Source organism: Rhynchophorus ferrugineus, unplaced genomic scaffold (assembly GCF_030347505.1).
Source record: "Rhynchophorus ferrugineus isolate W39M unplaced genomic scaffold, kcgeb_rfMv2 rfM10, whole genome shotgun sequence".
NCBI lineage: Eukaryota > Metazoa > Arthropoda > Insecta > Coleoptera > Curculionidae > Rhynchophorus > Rhynchophorus ferrugineus.
The window spans coordinates 12,907,722-12,925,258 of NW_027472589.1; the positions used below are offsets into that span (position 1 = coordinate 12,907,722).

The 17,537-nt window shown below is 31.4% G+C and overlaps 1 protein-coding gene across 2 annotated transcripts; it reads left to right on the forward strand.

The window, feature by feature from the left end:
- Positions 1–1,256: 1,256 nt before the first annotated feature.
- LOC143204111 (ficolin-3) lies at positions 1,257–17,348 on the forward strand. 2 transcript variants are annotated; one of them, XM_076416579.1, is made up of 6 exons: positions 1,257–1,445; positions 7,755–7,959; positions 16,077–16,248; positions 16,331–16,677; positions 16,738–16,971; positions 17,029–17,348. In XM_076416579.1, exons 1-6 carry the CDS (start codon positions 1,389–1,391, stop codon positions 17,226–17,228), a joined length of 1,215 nt encoding a protein of 404 aa, XP_076272694.1. In that variant the 5' UTR covers positions 1,257–1,388; the 3' UTR covers positions 17,229–17,348. The 2 variants fall into 2 exon arrangements, with proteins under 2 accessions (XP_076272694.1, XP_076272693.1); XM_076416578.1 differs by having other exon boundaries at positions 1,258–1,445; positions 7,755–7,968.
- The last annotated feature ends 189 nt before the right edge of the window (positions 17,349–17,537 follow it).

The window sequence follows — 17,537 nt, forward strand, 5'->3', positions numbered from 1 at the left end:
CAACAATAAAACGTTGGTTTGCTGACTTCAAACGTTGTCGTAGAGACACCGGTGAAGCATAACGCAATGGACGTCCAAGTGAGGTGATAACACCAGAAAACATGTAAAAAATCAACAAAATCGTTTTGAATGATTGAAAAGTGAAGTTGCGTTAGTTAACTAACATCGTAAAGATATCCAAATAACGTTTTGGCTTTATGTTGCATGAGCATTGAACTATGAGAAAGCTCTGTTCAAAGTGGGTGCGGCGTTTGCTTACTGTTAACCAAAAATAAGAACGTGTTGATGATACTGAGCAGTTTTTAGCCATGTTTAAATATAGGAAACCGGAATTTTTGCGTCTATATATGTGACAATGGATGAAATATGGATCCATCACTTCACTCCGGATTCAAAACGTCATCTGAGTGGACAGCGACTGACGACGGCCTATTTTGAGGCAAAAGATAAATCGTTCTACAAAAGTGGTATTAAAATGTTAGAACGTCGCTGAAATTATTATATGGCTATTCATGGAGATTACGTTGATGAATTAAGCCAATTTTGAACTAAAAAACGAACGTTTTCTTACCCGGGTGTTTTCAGCTCATGTGTTAAAATCTTTTAGGGTATGTTATATGGCTCGGTGAATGGAGCTAGAACGAAATGAAACAGTGGTGTTTACATTATGTGACCGTTATTTATTAGCAATATAAAAAAAATGTGAAAAATACAAATAAATGAAAGGTATCGGCGCTGGGTTTATCTGTAGACGAGGCTTGGGCAGTTGATGGTGGCACGTCTGAACTGAACTATAGTCAGTGACTGAATGACAAAAGTACCCTTCAGTAACATCCCTGATAAACGTCTCGGGGTAGCCAGATAATCGTTATCGTGTCATAGTTGGCGCTGCTAGCACCCCGCCCGTGTTCAACATCTGGGATTATTTTTCTGATTATTTTGTAGACAGTTATTCCGTGATGTAAAATTCGACATGCCTCAAGGTGGCTACAATCTAAACTGCAGTTTATTTATTTACATAGTTAGTAACACTATATTATCGTTGTTGTTGTTGATGTTTACTGCGCTTTCTATGGGATATATAAAAATTACTTGTTTCGTTTACTTTGCGTCGTCATTACCACAACTCGGACGTAACAGATTAGTAATAATGACGCCTGACGTTACGATCGAATGTCTTTTTAAGTGATAAATAATTAAGAGGTCGTACCTGGCCAGGTAACCAGTCGGTTTGGCAGTGTCGCGAATGGTGAGCGAAGATCTTGATAAAGCGAACGAGACGGTATGCCCCTAATCTATATTCGTGGACCATTTCGTTAAAAATCATTAAACGTTTGAATGGTGCGCATCGTGTGTCGTATTATTTTACGTACCGCTGACTGGTAAAGATGAACGCGCGCTCTCTGGGCTTTACGGTGATCCTGGCTTTGCTCCAAATCCGAAACGTAAGTAATTCTGTTGTGTGCCATTTAAATTATAGTGCGGTCTTAAAATAGTATTGTTTACGATCGGATCAAATTCGAAAATTAAGCCGAAATCAAAATATTTTCCATAACAGATAATGTTTTGTTATACAGAAATACTTTTAAAAAGTTTGGATGTTTGAATTTATCTTTATTTCGATTATTGAGATATAGATCAAAATAGTTATTCGAAATGTAATATTAAACCAAAATATTTGTCAGGAACATAAATATTTTCAAGAACTTGTTTTAATTTTAGAACATTTTAAATCGAAAATACTTTTAAAATCCAAATATGTTTTATTGAAAATGTTCTTCTATTTTATACTATTTAGTTCAAATCAATTTTTAATATTAAATTAAGTGAACTAAATTCAACACGACGAAACTGATCAAAATATACTGAAACTGTAAGAAGAATTATAACACTTAAAATTCACTATAAATTTTGAAAAGTACTTTCAATTATTGTTATTTTCAATTTTTATTTATTTTAAATATGTTTTTAAGAATATTTGTATCTTTTCTTTGTTTTGTTTAACCATTTTTTTATAAAGATTTTAATATACTAATTAAATAAATTTTACTTAATTAAGCGCAAATATAAGGTTATCATAATATTTACTACATATATTTACTTTTTTTAAAAACATTTTGTTGTTCGTTATTATTTTATCTACACAATAATTTATATTAATGGTGTATTACTGATTACTCTTTATTAAGAAAACTAAATATGTGTTAATATATATATATATATATATATATATATATATATATATACTGAATATTATAGTCTACGAATTTGAAATAATAATAATAACACGACAAAACTGATCAAAATATACTGAAACTCTAAGAAGAATTATAACACTTAAAATTCACTATAAATTTTGAAAAGTACTTTCAATTATTGTTATTTTCAATTTTTATTTATTTTAAATATGTTTTTAAGAATATTTGTATCTTTTCTTTGTTTTGTTTAACCATTTTTTATAAAGATTTTAATATACTAATTAAATAAATTTTACTAAATTAAGCGCAAATATAAGGTTATCATATTTACTACATATATTTACTATTTTTAAAAACATTTGTTGTTCGTTATTAATTTATCTACACAATAATTTATATTAATGCTGTATTACTGATTACTGATTATAAGAAAATTAAATATGTGTTAATATATATATATATATACTGAATATTATAGTCTACGAATTTGAAATAATAATAATAACACGACAAAACTGATTAAAAATATACTGAAACTCTAATAGGAGGATCTATAGAAAAGGCCTACACCAAATTTCAGGCAAAACACCAAATTAGAACGAAACTAATTTAAATTTTGAAAAATTCTTTTAAAAGGGTATATTTTTAAAAAATAAGCTTTGAAAATATATAAAAAAAAACTATTTTAAATTTCCTACTAGAATGCCCCATTAACCTTACTTAAGTTAATTAAATTATTATGATTAATTAAATTCTCTTGCTTCAATTGTTGCCATAAAACGTTATTATATAAAATTACTATAATTTTTGATATTTTCATTTACAGTATATTAATAGTATATTACATATTATTCTTTATTATCTAAATATTATCTATACAACTACTACTTGTTAAACTTTTTTGTTTTTTTTTGATAACATCTTTTACATCATTAAATACGCTTAGTACAATTTTAATTATAAATTAATTTATTACTACTTTTCATTTGTACTTGGATTAATTCACAAGCCAGACGAGTGCGAGATAAATTCATCAATATGTATTCGTCAATTATAAAAACTTATGGCTGTAGTTTACACTAAAGGTATAGACTTTATATAAGTTCCTATGGTTTGGTTCGTTTCAATCTTCTGATAGCCTGCGCGCTGTCCAGCACTTGTATTGCCTCCACGTTAGTATGATTTAGTAATCTTCTTTTCGTGTTTGAAGGCTAAATCTTGGATAACTTCGCAAATCCATTTGATTTCCAGGTCATCGTGCAGTTCTTCGTTAGATACGTAACGATAGGCATTGATAATAGTTGATTTGAATTTTTAGTGCAACCCCATATTTGCACCCTATAGGTCTAAATTGGTTTTGATTGTCTTATAAATCAACTTCTTTGATTTTAGATCAAGTTGAGAGTAACTTCCGACTAACCAGTATAGTTTTTTGTTTTGGTTCTAATGTGTTTTGCTTTTTGTCTAAGATAATGTTAAACTTATAAATTACATATTTTTATTACAGTAGGTATTTTTTATTGAATAGTAGGTATGCTATTTTATGTTAAATGACTTTTTATTAAATCTCATAGTTCATTGCTGTCTATATCTTACTGTTTTGATCGGTAAATTCGAATTACATTATTTTTCGTCGTAAAAAAAAGGACGTTGTTTAATGAATAGTTGACTGAAGATAAGCAGTGCAGTGTTTAATTAAATTTAATAATGCGTGTTATACTGCGTTAAAATTATCGGCTGCAATAGTTTCACTTCTTCAACTAATTACCAATCAAATTTAGATATAAGGATGCCTTTTTTGTTTTTTTTTACCAGTTACTAAAAATGTTTTAGTAAATTTTTTGAAACCACTTGCTAGTTTTTTTTTAAAATTTACTTATTACATTATTATTAGTCGTTGCCGACTTACCTACAATTTGTCTTTACAATAACTTAAACCTAGGTTTATATGTAGGAGGACCCATGGGCCATATCTTAGTATCTAGTGTAATAATATTTATGTATTAACACTGCTGTTTACACTACACAAGATTAAATGGTTTGATTCTTTTGACATGTGAATGGAGTCTGTCCGCATGTCTCCTTGTATTCTCTTGATTTCCTAAGTGACAATCGGTATCTAAAAGTCTTGGTGTAAGCAATCAGTCCTGCAATATCTGGGTACACCTATAATACTTCTCAGAATGTATTATGTACTGATAATTGTGTTTTTCTTCTAATTAGCCAATACATTCCTTGTGGGATCAAGTGTGGATCAATCCACTTTGTCGATTCACTTTCATTCAACCAGTTTAAAAAGTTTATCTATAGCTTCTCACATAAGACTTAATGATGTAAGTTTTTAAGATTTTCATCAATACCTCTCTTATATCCTTTGTTATATTCTATATAGAAGTCATCACTCGTAAATTTCTTGAAACATTATTGACGTACTAATATCGACAAAGGTTCAACTTAAACCTTAAATGTTGTTTTCTTTAAGATAATTCAATATTTCAACGTAATAATAAAGTTATTGGCTTTTATTGTATTGCTGGTTTAATGTTTTTACTGATATTGTATATTCATATATTTAGAAAATCATCGTTCATTAAAAGTTCAACATTGTCGTAATGATGAAAAGTTATTCGGATTCAATGAATCTTACTTAATTATACATTGTTCGAAACAAAATTGAAACAATTTAAGGTCATTGTCAAGTATGAGTAACTTGAGATGACAAAGATACCAAGGACGTGAACCATACATTTTTTGCTTGGGTAATTTTCGTGACCGATCTTCGATCAAAAGAAATCAGTTACAGTTACGATTATTCGCCGAACACTGTTGGGACACCGGTTATTTTAATGTCTTATTGTTTTTACGTACAGTGCTGTGAAAAAAATATGGACACGAGACGTTTAAAACATTTTAAAGATATCAGTAATAGGTTCCTTGCGATTTTAGAGATAATTGTTATCATTTATTAGTCAGTTGGTGAGAAAATTGATTAAATTTTCGAATATATCGAGGTATATACGTATTTCATCTCGCGCGATCTGTACGAAACTAAACAATCGACCATAACACAATTTTAAACCGTATACATAAGACTGAAGGCCAAAAGAAACTTAACAGATCGGGTTTCCATTTGTGTCTTGCTACTGAAAAGAGCCTTATTGGAACGCATCAGTATGGGCGATAAAAAGCACGCGAAAAAGGCAGTGACAGAAGTTCGAAGAAGCTTCAGAAACAGTTGTAAACGCATCACGATAACTCTAAGCTCGACTATCATTTGCAATATTCTTAGGAGGGTAAAACTGGCTTAAAAAGAGGATCGTGAAAATCACTTGACTATTTGAATGTTTTCGGTCAAAAATCTCAGAAGCTTTACAGTGAAGGAATTATGGTTTTGTCATTAACAAGAGCAAATGGTCATCGTCGATCAAGATGGCACATATGTAATTGATTGGTGGTCGAAATTGTATACAAAAATTCGCATTGAGAAACATGAAAAAAAAAACGAAATAACTTTTTCACCAATCCATTATTTAAGGAAAAGAAATTGGATAGGCGATTTAAGATTTACCTGAAAAATAGTTACCCTTCGAGGTCTTTTTAGGTCGAATGAGCTTTACCATTTATTAAGAACTATTACATGATGTTTTACTGTCAACTCAATGAGGATATTTTATTATTATCCTTATCCATAAAATATCACTCCCGTACTCTCATACGCTGTAATCTTTATAAAAATAGTCTTCAATATATCAACATTCCAGTAGCCATTTTACATTTCGGATCTATATTTTGTATTTTATATTGTGATTTATGTGTTTATATTTGTATGTATTCTTGTTTTAAATCACAATGAATTATATTACATTTCTACATCATTTATTCTGTTTTGCAAACATGAAATATAATTTTATAACAAATGAACGTTTTTTAGTTGGCAAATAACACAGCAAAATAGCTGTAGCTATAAAAATACTTCAGTATACCAATAGTGCACATAGGTTACTTTTATTTTATTGATATTATAATGTTTTACCATCGTTCATTGATAGTTCAAGATAGTAGCAATGATTAAAAGTTATTCAAACTCAAAGAATCTTACTTAATTATACGTTGTTCAAGACATTTTGCATTCATCATATTTTCATTTTACATTTAAGATGAATCTGATGAATGAATCTGAAACATTAAATATAATTTTATAACAAGTAAACATTTTCAGTCGCTAAATAACACATAAATATTACAGTATACATACAGTGCAAAAAGGTTATTGTTGATCATTTTTACAACAATAACTCGTTCAATTTCTTCAAATTGTTGTCTGTAGATATCTGCAGTAATAGTTTCATTCAATTTTATCACATCATAATACACCACACCTTGCCGATCCCAACATATGTACAGCAAAACTTTATTTTTATGAATATTTCACCTCGGCGTTGATATAGATGGGCCTCTTGGACTTGATCCATGACTTTTTACATCTGGGATTGTCGTAGTAGATTCACTTTTCATCGTCAGTCATACTACGCTTCATGAAACTATTTTTCTTTTGCCTGGCAAGCAACGAAACTGCCATGTTGAAGTAACATTTTCTGTCATTCGTCTGGTAACCATTTTCACTTCTTTTGGATCTTTTCCATCTTAACTAAACGTTGATTCATCAACTGCTACTATGTTTCTCTCCAAAAAACTTACAATTTATTGTCTATGTACATTTTTGGTCCTTCAGGTGTCTCTTCGTCGTTGACATCAAAATCGTTTTTCAAAACAAATGAATGTCGAGAATGCAATTTTGAGTGTTGCCTGTTTAACGTCTTGAATAGTCGTGTATAGAATAACTCAATAATACTAAATGGACCAAAAAGAAGAAAAAATTATAAAGCAAAAATAATTATTTGAAAGATTTAAATTATAATATGAAATATAAAAAAACATTTTGATTCTACATATTTTTACAGCTTTGCATCATGAGAATATGTCTTATTCCTTCAAATACATCCTTCACTACACATCTTGTAAATTAATTACTATTTTCTATTCATTAGCATGTAAATATTACAATATTCAAATTTAAAATTACGATTCTTAATTGATTATTGTGTTTTTGCATTGGCTCGGCTTCTTATAATAGAAAATCAGTTTTAATTACCATTTAAATGCAGTTCTCTTAATAGAAATATGTTAATTTTGCATTTGATTTGATCATTGTTCGGCAATTTGATAAACAAACTGTACCGTGTACGAGATCGTTTAAATACTTGAACTACTGAATATGAAAACAATCGAATACATTACGTCTATTGGCATTTTGTTTATTGTCATTTTCCTACATAAAAAAGGCCGGTCGTGATATATGAAAACATGTTGTGTAATAGGATAATAATAGAATAGCCAGAATTATCTCTATATGACCGAATATTTGTGTTAATCAGTATTGATTTACATACAAAGCGCAGACAAAATATGAGACTTTTAGATTCATAATTTTAAAATCAATTCTATTGTTAAAAAAAGCACGATAACGTTTTGTTAATAAATAAAATTGTTTCTCAGAGCCAGTCAGTTGTCGCCAACCAAACAGTGCAATGTAACTTAGACCAGATCGAGTCGCGAATACACCGACTGGAGTCCATTCTGCTGGAGCAAGTGAGAAACCTAAAATCGGAGTTTAAGGATAACTCCAGGACTCTCGAGACCCAAAACAGGGGAATCAGGAATGCCGTGGAGGAATACAAAAAGGAGTTTCACAGAGTAGTCGGTACGAAAGGTAACGAAGAGTGACGAAGTTATAGTTTGTGAAAGGGTACTAAACATAAAATCTATTGTTTTACTTAAAAAAAACTGTTTTATTTTATGGAAAGAAGAGGCGACTTGTTATCTATTAGAAAACAGACCAAACCGTCTCACTTGTTCACCATTCAGATAGTTTTAAACCAGATGGCCATATTAACAGGTCAATTGAAAAGTCCCCGGCCTATCATAGTAAAACCCATTTTTTGACAAAATTAGTTTTTTTTATTCAACAGAATTCCCTTCAAGGGTGATACACTGATTATAGCGACCATCCAACTTTTCGATACCATTTTTGTAGTACGATTTGTCTTTTGCTTCAAAATAGGCCTCAGTTTCGGCGATCACCTCTTCATTCGACGAAAATTTCTTCCCAGCGAACATTCTTTTGAGATCTGAGAACAGGAAATAGTCGATGGGGGCCAGATCTGGAGAATACGGTGTATGAGGAAGCAATTTGAAGCCCAATTCATGGATTTTTGCCATCGTTTTCACTGACTTGTGACACGATGTATTGTCTTGGTGAAGCAGCACTTTCTTTTTTTTTCAAATGTTGCCGTTTTTCGGCGATTTAGTCTTTCAAACAGTCCAATAACGCTATGTAATAGTCGCTGTTGATGGTCCTTCCTTTTTCAAGGTAGTCAATGAAAATTATTCCATGCGCATCCCAAAATACAGACGCCATAACCTTGCCAGTTGACTATTGCGTTTTTCCACGCTTTGGAGCGAGTTCATCGTATGCAGTCCACTCGGATGACTGTCGATTGGATTTCGGGGTGAAATGATGGAGCCATGTTTTATCCATTGCCACATATCGACGCAAAAACTTAGGTTTATTACGCTTGATCATCTTCAAACACTGTTCCGAATCATCAACTTGTCGTTGTTTTTGGCCAAAAATGAGCTCGCGCGGCAGCCACTATGCACTAAGCTTTCTCATATCCAAATATTCGTGAATGATATGATGTACACGTTCAGTTGATATGTTTAGAGTATTTGCTAGTCCATTCAGTTGCAATTTACGGTCATTCAAAATCATTGGGCTAACTAAAAAACATATGAATTTAATTCTAGTAGCGCTATCTATGTGTCAGGCCGGGGATTTTTCAATTGACCTATTATGCCTGTAGTGTTTATTTGTACATTAAGTCGTCTAAAGAATTTAGGCAGTATAAGGCTGTTTGAACACACTTTCTTCTTTCTTAGATCATTGTAATTAAACGAAGAAATTATATATTTTCAAACATGATCTGGCGATTGGTGGTGATATTGAATTTGTTGATCTCGGGTTTTTTTACTGAGGCTTAAGGATAATGATGAATTTAATGAATTATAACATTATTAATAACATTTAATATATAGTCAGTATAGTTATAATTCAATAGTTTGTTGAATTGTTGATGTTGATGATCTTTGGAGTTGTTACAACGATTAGATTGTCTGTTCAGTTCCTTTAGAACATCTTGTAGAGATTATGTCCATTGTTTTCGTTCCAGCATTATACAAGTAATAACTTATTAATAGTAGTATTTTAATTTTTATGACGCATAACCAAGGGAAAATTCATTACGAAAAAAATAAAATTGTTTCTTCACCAATATTTCAGGAAAAATTCTTAGGTAATATTATCATTCTGTATGTTTACACTAACACCAGATGTAACTTTTCAATTGTTATTTCTGTATAAAACAGTTTTAAAATAATATTACTCTAGAACTACATCCTGTTCATTATTTTAGCTTGCCAAACATCGTTGGCTTTGTATCTTACATTTTTTAAATTCTAGGATAGTTGAAAATAAGTGTACTTTATATAAACATATAATATATTAAATATTTGACATCGCTGATGTTTGGTATGTATATGTTATTATTATATTCAATCATTGTCTTTAACACTGATTGTTGAGTTGATAGAAATCTCTACTTTTTTCTGACAAGCAATAACATCTCATCTAAACATCCGGAAACAGTTAGTTCATCAACTACTAAGACGTCTGGAAGTTCTTTGGGGGTTTGCGCTGGGTTATCGTTCAATAATTCTTGAGATGTATTGTCTTCGAACATTTTTAGTCATGCAGATCGTTATTTGTCCTTGACCTTGAAATCACCACTTTTAAGTATAAAGAAGCAGCATCACCATTAGCTTCTATGTGCTCACTGGGGGATTTCAGATCAAAAAATGAAAGAAATGTCAGAGCCATCAAACTTAACTGTTAGGTTAGGCTGTTTAACAGTTGTTTATATTGTACCATAGAGTAATAGAGATGTAACTCAATAGGGGACTCTGGCGCAAAGTTTTGCTTTGTCCAACATCGAGAGTAACTTGATTGGCCAATTTAAATCTCCATTATAGGCACCTGTAAGAGAAATATTTTACTGTGAAGACATTTGATTGGCTCATTAGTAATGTTTGACCCGTGACAGCCTTGACGTCATGTCAAATTTAATTGACCAATGAAATTTAAATAAAAAAACAATTTTGTTTCTGAAATAAGTTTATTAAATAAAATATAAATAAAAATATAATACGTAAAAATAAATAAATATAAATATAATCTATAACAATAAATAAAAATAAATATAATCGAAAAATAGCTATTATTTTATTGGAGCTGCAACTATTGATCCAAGAAGAGAAGTATATAACCATTTTCGTAGATTTTTTCGGAAGGGGGTTAATTTCTAAAAGTAAAAAAATAAATATTTGATATTTATATATATGAATAAACTTACCCCAACTTACAACAACAAAACATACTGTAACGATCATAAATTTTCTTTGATACTTAATCCAATCGGTTTGGGATTTTTAACATTATCAACCACTTTTAATGACAGCCAAATACTTCTTCGAACGAAAACGATTCTGCATTTCTCTACTATCTATGCATCCAGGTACACAACACTTCCTAGACCGATAATTCACTTTACTTTTTGTACTACCTATTTATATATACTAATGAACTAATAATTTAGTCTCTAAACGCACTATGCCATATGTCAGCCATACTGAAAATGGCGCTCAAAATAAATAAACAACAAAGGTACCATAGAAACGAGATGAGCCAATTAGATCCCGTCGGGGCTTATAGCGTAGCGATTAAAGCAAGAGTAAGTTAAAAGTAGTGACATCTAGATGTTGGACGTCGCGAAGCATTTTCCCAGGATTTCCTATGAAGTTAAATTTCTATTTCTCTATGATTGATACTTCCTATTTTTACGTAAAAATATCCGTGATAAAAATATATGCAAGCACCTATATATAAGTTATATTCACTTCAAAGCTGTTATAAAATGATTAATTGTTTTTTTGTAAAGATCAGCTGTAATTATTTCACTAGATTTTACGATTTAATGAGCCAATCGGTCATCTTGACATCGATTCTGATATCAATAGCGGCTAGCCCTTTTCTTTATAAATGTATCAAAATAAAAGTGTTTCGTCAGCGGTTTTATAAACATAACTTCCTTTGTAAATATAATATTTTATTTTTAAAATATTTCATAAGTTACTCAACGTTTTTCCATATTTCTTTGTGTAAGACCTTCTAGTATTCAATTTTCTTCCGTCTGATTCACAATCATAGTTATTAAAGGCTATAGTTATTCATACTTTTTGTTTAAATATACATAATGTAATTAAAAATGTAAAGTATTCGTAACGTCGTATATTAAAAATTCTATATAATTAAGTAGTATAAGTAATATATAGATTTACAAGAGATCTACACTTAAGAAGAACTTATTTTTGATTTTAAAAATCTTATTTTTTTTTAAATATTTATTCTGAAGGCCATTCAAACTCCTTCGATGGTCTGTGACCACACACGACCAGTTCATCAAAAGATAAAAGGTAGTTCCCATGTCGTTGGGACAGCTTTTCAGAATCCACAGACTGCTGATTCATTAACCAGTCGGTTAATTGCATTTTCTTTAGTAAAAATTTACTGGTATCTGTTCCTGTTTCGATGAAGTGGATTGCCATTACCATGACCATATTTCGCGTCATTACCTTTAAATATGACGATGCTATAATGCTATTTAAGTGTCAATTTAGATAACAAGAAAGTAGCTTTATGGGTAGATAACAAGTCATTTAATGGCTTCAGTGTGTAGTTGCATTTATTGAGTAATAACTATTAAAATAAAAATAGTCATAGTGTGGTTTTGTTAACACATACATTTGGTTACTATTAATCTATTCAATTAATAATATTGATTATGTCATATATAGGGAGTAGAAATTTATTTTCTTATTATTTCTTGTCAAGAATTGAATATTTATTGGTGAAGAAGATAAGGAAGTTTATATTTCATCAAAGAAATTGTAAATCTCTAGTCACTACTTATTCCCACATTTTTGACAGCATATGTTAAGTACTTACACGTATTCTGATGATTGTTTCACTTTCACATAAATGCTTTATTGAAAGACATTTGTACAACATATATTAATCAAAATATTTTTCGTCATTCTCTACAACTTCTTCCCATATTTCTGTCAACATTCTGAGCTGTATGTAAGAGTGTGTCCTTTTATAACTCTTGCAACGTCTGTCATGCAAAAGAAACATTTGCAGCTAGCTGATTGGCAGCAAAACTTTATATGCTTGGGTTTGTCATAGTAGATCCACTTTTCTTCGCCAGTCACAATAAATCTTTTTTTTGCCTGACAAGTAATGAAACTGCAAAGTCGAAACGGTTCGCGTGGTAGCCGTGTTTCTTCCTTTTGAATATTACCCATCGAATTTAAAGGTTTGGAAAAAATTAACTCAACAACTGTTAAGCTGTGTAAAAGTTCTTTGTCTTACAGTTCAATGTCTTCGAGTTCGTTTGGTGCTATGACATCTGTCATTGACATCAAAATCGGCACTTTTAAATCGTTGAAACTAAAACCGAAAATTAAAATATGTCGGAGCACCATCACCATAAGTTTCTAAAACTGTTTTATGCGCTTTACTATCACTGTTCTTCAAATAAAACAACAAAAATAATGAAATGTAATGAATAACTCAATAATACTAAATCAAAACCGTTATTTTATATAGGGAAATCTCAAAACTGTTGTTTAACAGTTGTTTACATTGATAATTCGCATCGATATTCGGTCCAAGTCTGATCTGACTGTAAAACAAATGTTACATTTTTCTAAACTGAAATGAGCACTGTATTCGACGTCATCTATGACGTGCATTGGCTGTTATACTGGACGGATATACTACTCATCGGAATAATTAAATTAATAGTACGGATCGGTAAAACTGATCAGTATAGCCAGACAACAAAAAATTATTTATTTACGCCATATATGAGTGGTGCAGATAAACAAATGCTTACCGAACCATTAAAAGTTGACACAAGTACCTTGACCGACTAAATACCGTGAAATATTGTATACTATGTCACGAAATAACATTATCTATACCTTATATGAACTTCAACCTTATAAAACTTTATGTTATTGGGCGTGTGGTTAACTATTGCACTCTTTTAATGCACAGAAATATGTTTGATATACCAAAGCAATCGATGTTGAAGATAACAACTTTTTGTTCAGGTTTTAAGAGCAATAACGATAACAAAAGCCTATGTCATTAGAAGAAGCAAGAATATTTCTAATTAAATCGTTATTTGACCAAAAATAGTCAGTACACAAGGTCAAAAATAAATAATAATGGCATGAAAAAATATTTGAACTATAAATAAAATTATAATTATATAAACACTATGCAATATATTAAATCTTGTTACATGCTGTCAACACTGCTACCGTGTATGCTATATGCCGAGTTTTGTATGTTATATTTCAGTTTGATAATACCAAAGCAATCGATGTTGAAGATAACAACTTTTTGTCCACGTTCTAAGAGCAATAACGATAACAAAAGCCTATGTCATTAGAAGAAGCAAGAATATTTCCAATTAAATCGTTATTTGACCAAAAATAGTTAGTACACAAGATCAAAAATAAATAATAATGGCATGAAAAAATATTCGAACTACAAGAGATAGACAAAATTATATAAACACTATGCAATATATTAAATCTTGTTACATGCTGTCAACACTGCTACCGTGTATGCTATATGCCGAGTTTTGTATGTTATATTTCAGTTTGATAATACCAAAGCAATCGATGTTGAAGGTAACAACTTTTTGTCCACGTTCTAAGAGCAATAACGATAACAAAAGCCTGTCATTACAAGAAGCAAGAATATTTTCAATTAAATCGTTATTTGACCAAAAATAGTTAGTGCACAAGATCAAAAATAAATAATAATAGCATGAAAAACTATTCGAACTACAAGAGATAAACAAAATTATATAAACACTATGCAATATATTAAATCTTGTTACATGCTGTCAACACTGCTACCGTGTATGCTATATGCCGAGTTTTATATGTTATATTTCAGTGTATTATACGATTGGTTCTGGTACAGTTAAAACAAGCGATCGGTGAAATGTGTGATATCTCAATGATCATTTAATGTTTCACGAGCGACAGTATCCACAACAATGACATCATATGCAAAACATGGTAAAACATCATTGGCGAAAAAGAATTATGAAATTAACAAGAAGAAGTCTACGATCCAGACTGCCGGAGTCCTACAGTCAAGCATGGAGGAGGTTCCGTTATGATTTGGGCAGCATTGTTGTGGTATTCAGCTGGTGTTTTCATTCACATCACTGACAGGATTACTGCGATTGAATATCTCGGCATCCTCAACGGTGAAGTTCTTACTTTGACTAGCATATTGCTGCCAAACTCTAGTAGTAGACTTGAGTAGTATCAGAATATCATGAAATATGTTCCATGACCAACAAATCTCAACATAATTGAAGAGTTATGGGGAGTTTTAGAACAGACAGTAGAATTCCATCTCTAACATCATTAAAGCAACTGGCAGATGTGTTTTGGTACAAGAATAGAACTCTATGAATTAATTCCGCAAATAATTGAAGCTGTGTCAAAAGCAAATGGTGGCTTAGTACCCTTAACAATTAAATATTGTGTATATGTGACGTGTTCATTTTTCGTCCAACCCCCGTATATGACGAATCAAGTAAACCCACACATTTAACCCTTTCATTCTTTTGACAGATATGTAAAGGTGTTATCATGTGGTAAAACTCTTTTTGGTGAACTATATTAATTTTGACACAATAGATATATATTAAAACTTGCAGTGGCAGGATGCCTTATTATTTTTCTTGGAGATACAATAGGAAAGCGCTCCCAAATCCCCAGACAAAAGACCCTGTGAGTATGAAAAAGTATGGATAGGAGAATGAATAGGGAAGTTGATAAATTCAATCTTACAACACTGTACGGATACTGGCTATAACATCCAGTTCGTTCGTTGAGGTTGTACCAACTCCACAAGGCTATTTTAAAAGAAAACATCGAGAAGGTCATGATATTTATAGACACCAAATCAACTTTAACAAAGACAAGTGCTATGAGGTGATTATGAGAGGGAACAACCATTTTAGTTACGCCACTAATGAAAATGAGTAAGGCCAGATGCCTTGTCTGGGATGGTCTTTAAATTGGCCACTCGCCAATTAGTTTGTGTTACGTATTACGTTTACTTTTAGTTCGGGATGGGACGGAGTCAATAGCACCACTTGTGGCTTTGGAAAAAGAGCCTACCTTTTTGAATACCCACCCGAACCAGACTAAAGCGCCCTCTACTAGTTATTCTTTCCTACATATTGGGAGTAAGCTCATTTATCGATATAAAATAGATATTTAACAGTTTGCAGTTGTAACAGCCTATGAAACATCCAGCATAACTCTGTTTTATTCTAGATCTAATCTAATCTATCAATATTAATACACAAAATATTGTTTTCTTGATATTATCCATGTTTCTCACGCAATAGCGAGGGTAATGTAAGGGTAATAATAATAATAATATATGAAGTAATAATGATTTCCCTTACACTCCATATCATAGACACTGTAAAATATCTGTAACATTTGTAATTCATCTAACAAAAGTAAGAACTAGAGATATTAAGACTATTGAAAAAGAGCATTAAAAACATTTCTTTTTTTTTGTTTTGTTTTCAGAAAGACCTCGTAGATATGATACTAACCAACGCTCCGTGAATACCCCTGAAGTTAGTGAAAAACTAGACGAAATTATTAAGGGCGTCCAGCTGAATATTGTAACTTTACGTCTGATTGATTGGGACATAACGGCACTGAAGAAAAATGTAACAGAATTTATCAATAAAACAAAGTAAGTTGTTTTATATTAAACAGATTCCAATATATCGAACTCATTAAGAAATATTGTATTATATTGTTTATATATGTTACAGTTTAATACTGGATGATATAAACTTAAAGAACAGTATCGACGATGTGTTTCAAGCCACCTCACGGAACACCGAGCAACCTCCACAAATTCCTACCGCAAATTGTGCGGCAGTCAGACAACAAAATACCACTCTACCTTCTGGTATCTATCTGGTAAAACCCGACGTTAATAAACCCGCCTTTATGGCTTTCTGTGATATGGGTACCCAGAATGGGGGCTGGTTGATAATTCACAACCGGTATCACGGAACACAAGACTTTAATCTGGGTTGGCAGGATTACAAGAACGGTTTCGGTAATATCGCTGGCGAATATTGGTTGGGACTTGAAAAACTGTATCAGTTAACAGGTGATGAAGACACAGTTGCAGGTTAATTAACGTTGAAAATCTCACGGATCAACATTTTAGGCAACCAGATAAACGAGTTACTTATTGAACTTGTGGATAATACCAAAATCAGAACCTTCGCCCACTATTCCTTTTTCAGTATAGGGTCAGAGGAAGAAGGCTATGCCCTTAAGGTTCTCGGAGGCTATCAAGGTACCGCCGGAGATTCCTTCATATATCACGCGGGTAGTAAATTTAGTACAAAGGATAAGGATCAAGATTCGTGGCTTGAGGGAAATTGTGCACAATCACATGGTATTGAATCAACTAATTTAACGTAAAAGTAAATGAATTGCTTGTTTTTATTGTTAGGTGGTGGCTGGTGGTACAAAAGTTGTGATAAGTCAAATTTAAATGGAAAATATCTTCCTGGTGACCTTCCCGAACAATTACTGTACCAAGGAATGTACTGGGGCGAATTTCGAGGACCACAAGTGGGTCTGCTACAAGCTCGAATGATGATCAGACCTGCCAATCTGTACTCTCAACCTGCACTGCCATATGAAGCCTGAGCCAATATTTTTAATTGGTCAACATTACTGCCACATTATATAGTATTGTATAATAAAAAATATTTTTGTAATGCCTTTTTAAAATACTTTTCAATAAAGATAACTTCAAATTTTAAATAATATTGAAGTAAGTATAAGTTAATAACAACAATAACAACTCTTCATGTTTCCTTTCATCGTTTGTAGGAATATCAAAAGAATTGAATGTCTTAGTTTCAAAAAAATAAGAAAGAGAAAAACCAAATAGAATTTTTGATTCAAGATTAGAAATAGTGTAAAAGTGGACAGCGCATTCGCCTTTTCTTAACT

Bases quoted from the DNA above. Each gene is read 5' to 3' on its own strand.
- LOC143204111 (XM_076416578.1), top strand. From the start codon at position 1,389: ATGAACGCGCGCTCTCTGGGCTTTACGGTGATCCTGGCTTTGCTCCAA. The intron at 7,969-16,076 runs GTAACGAAGAGT...TTTTGTTTTCAG, and splicing joins CAGAGTAGTCGGTACGAAAG to AAAGACCTCGTAGATATGAT. The intron at 16,972-17,028 runs GTATTGAATCAA...TTTTATTGTTAG, and splicing joins AAATTGTGCACAATCACATG to GTGGTGGCTGGTGGTACAAA.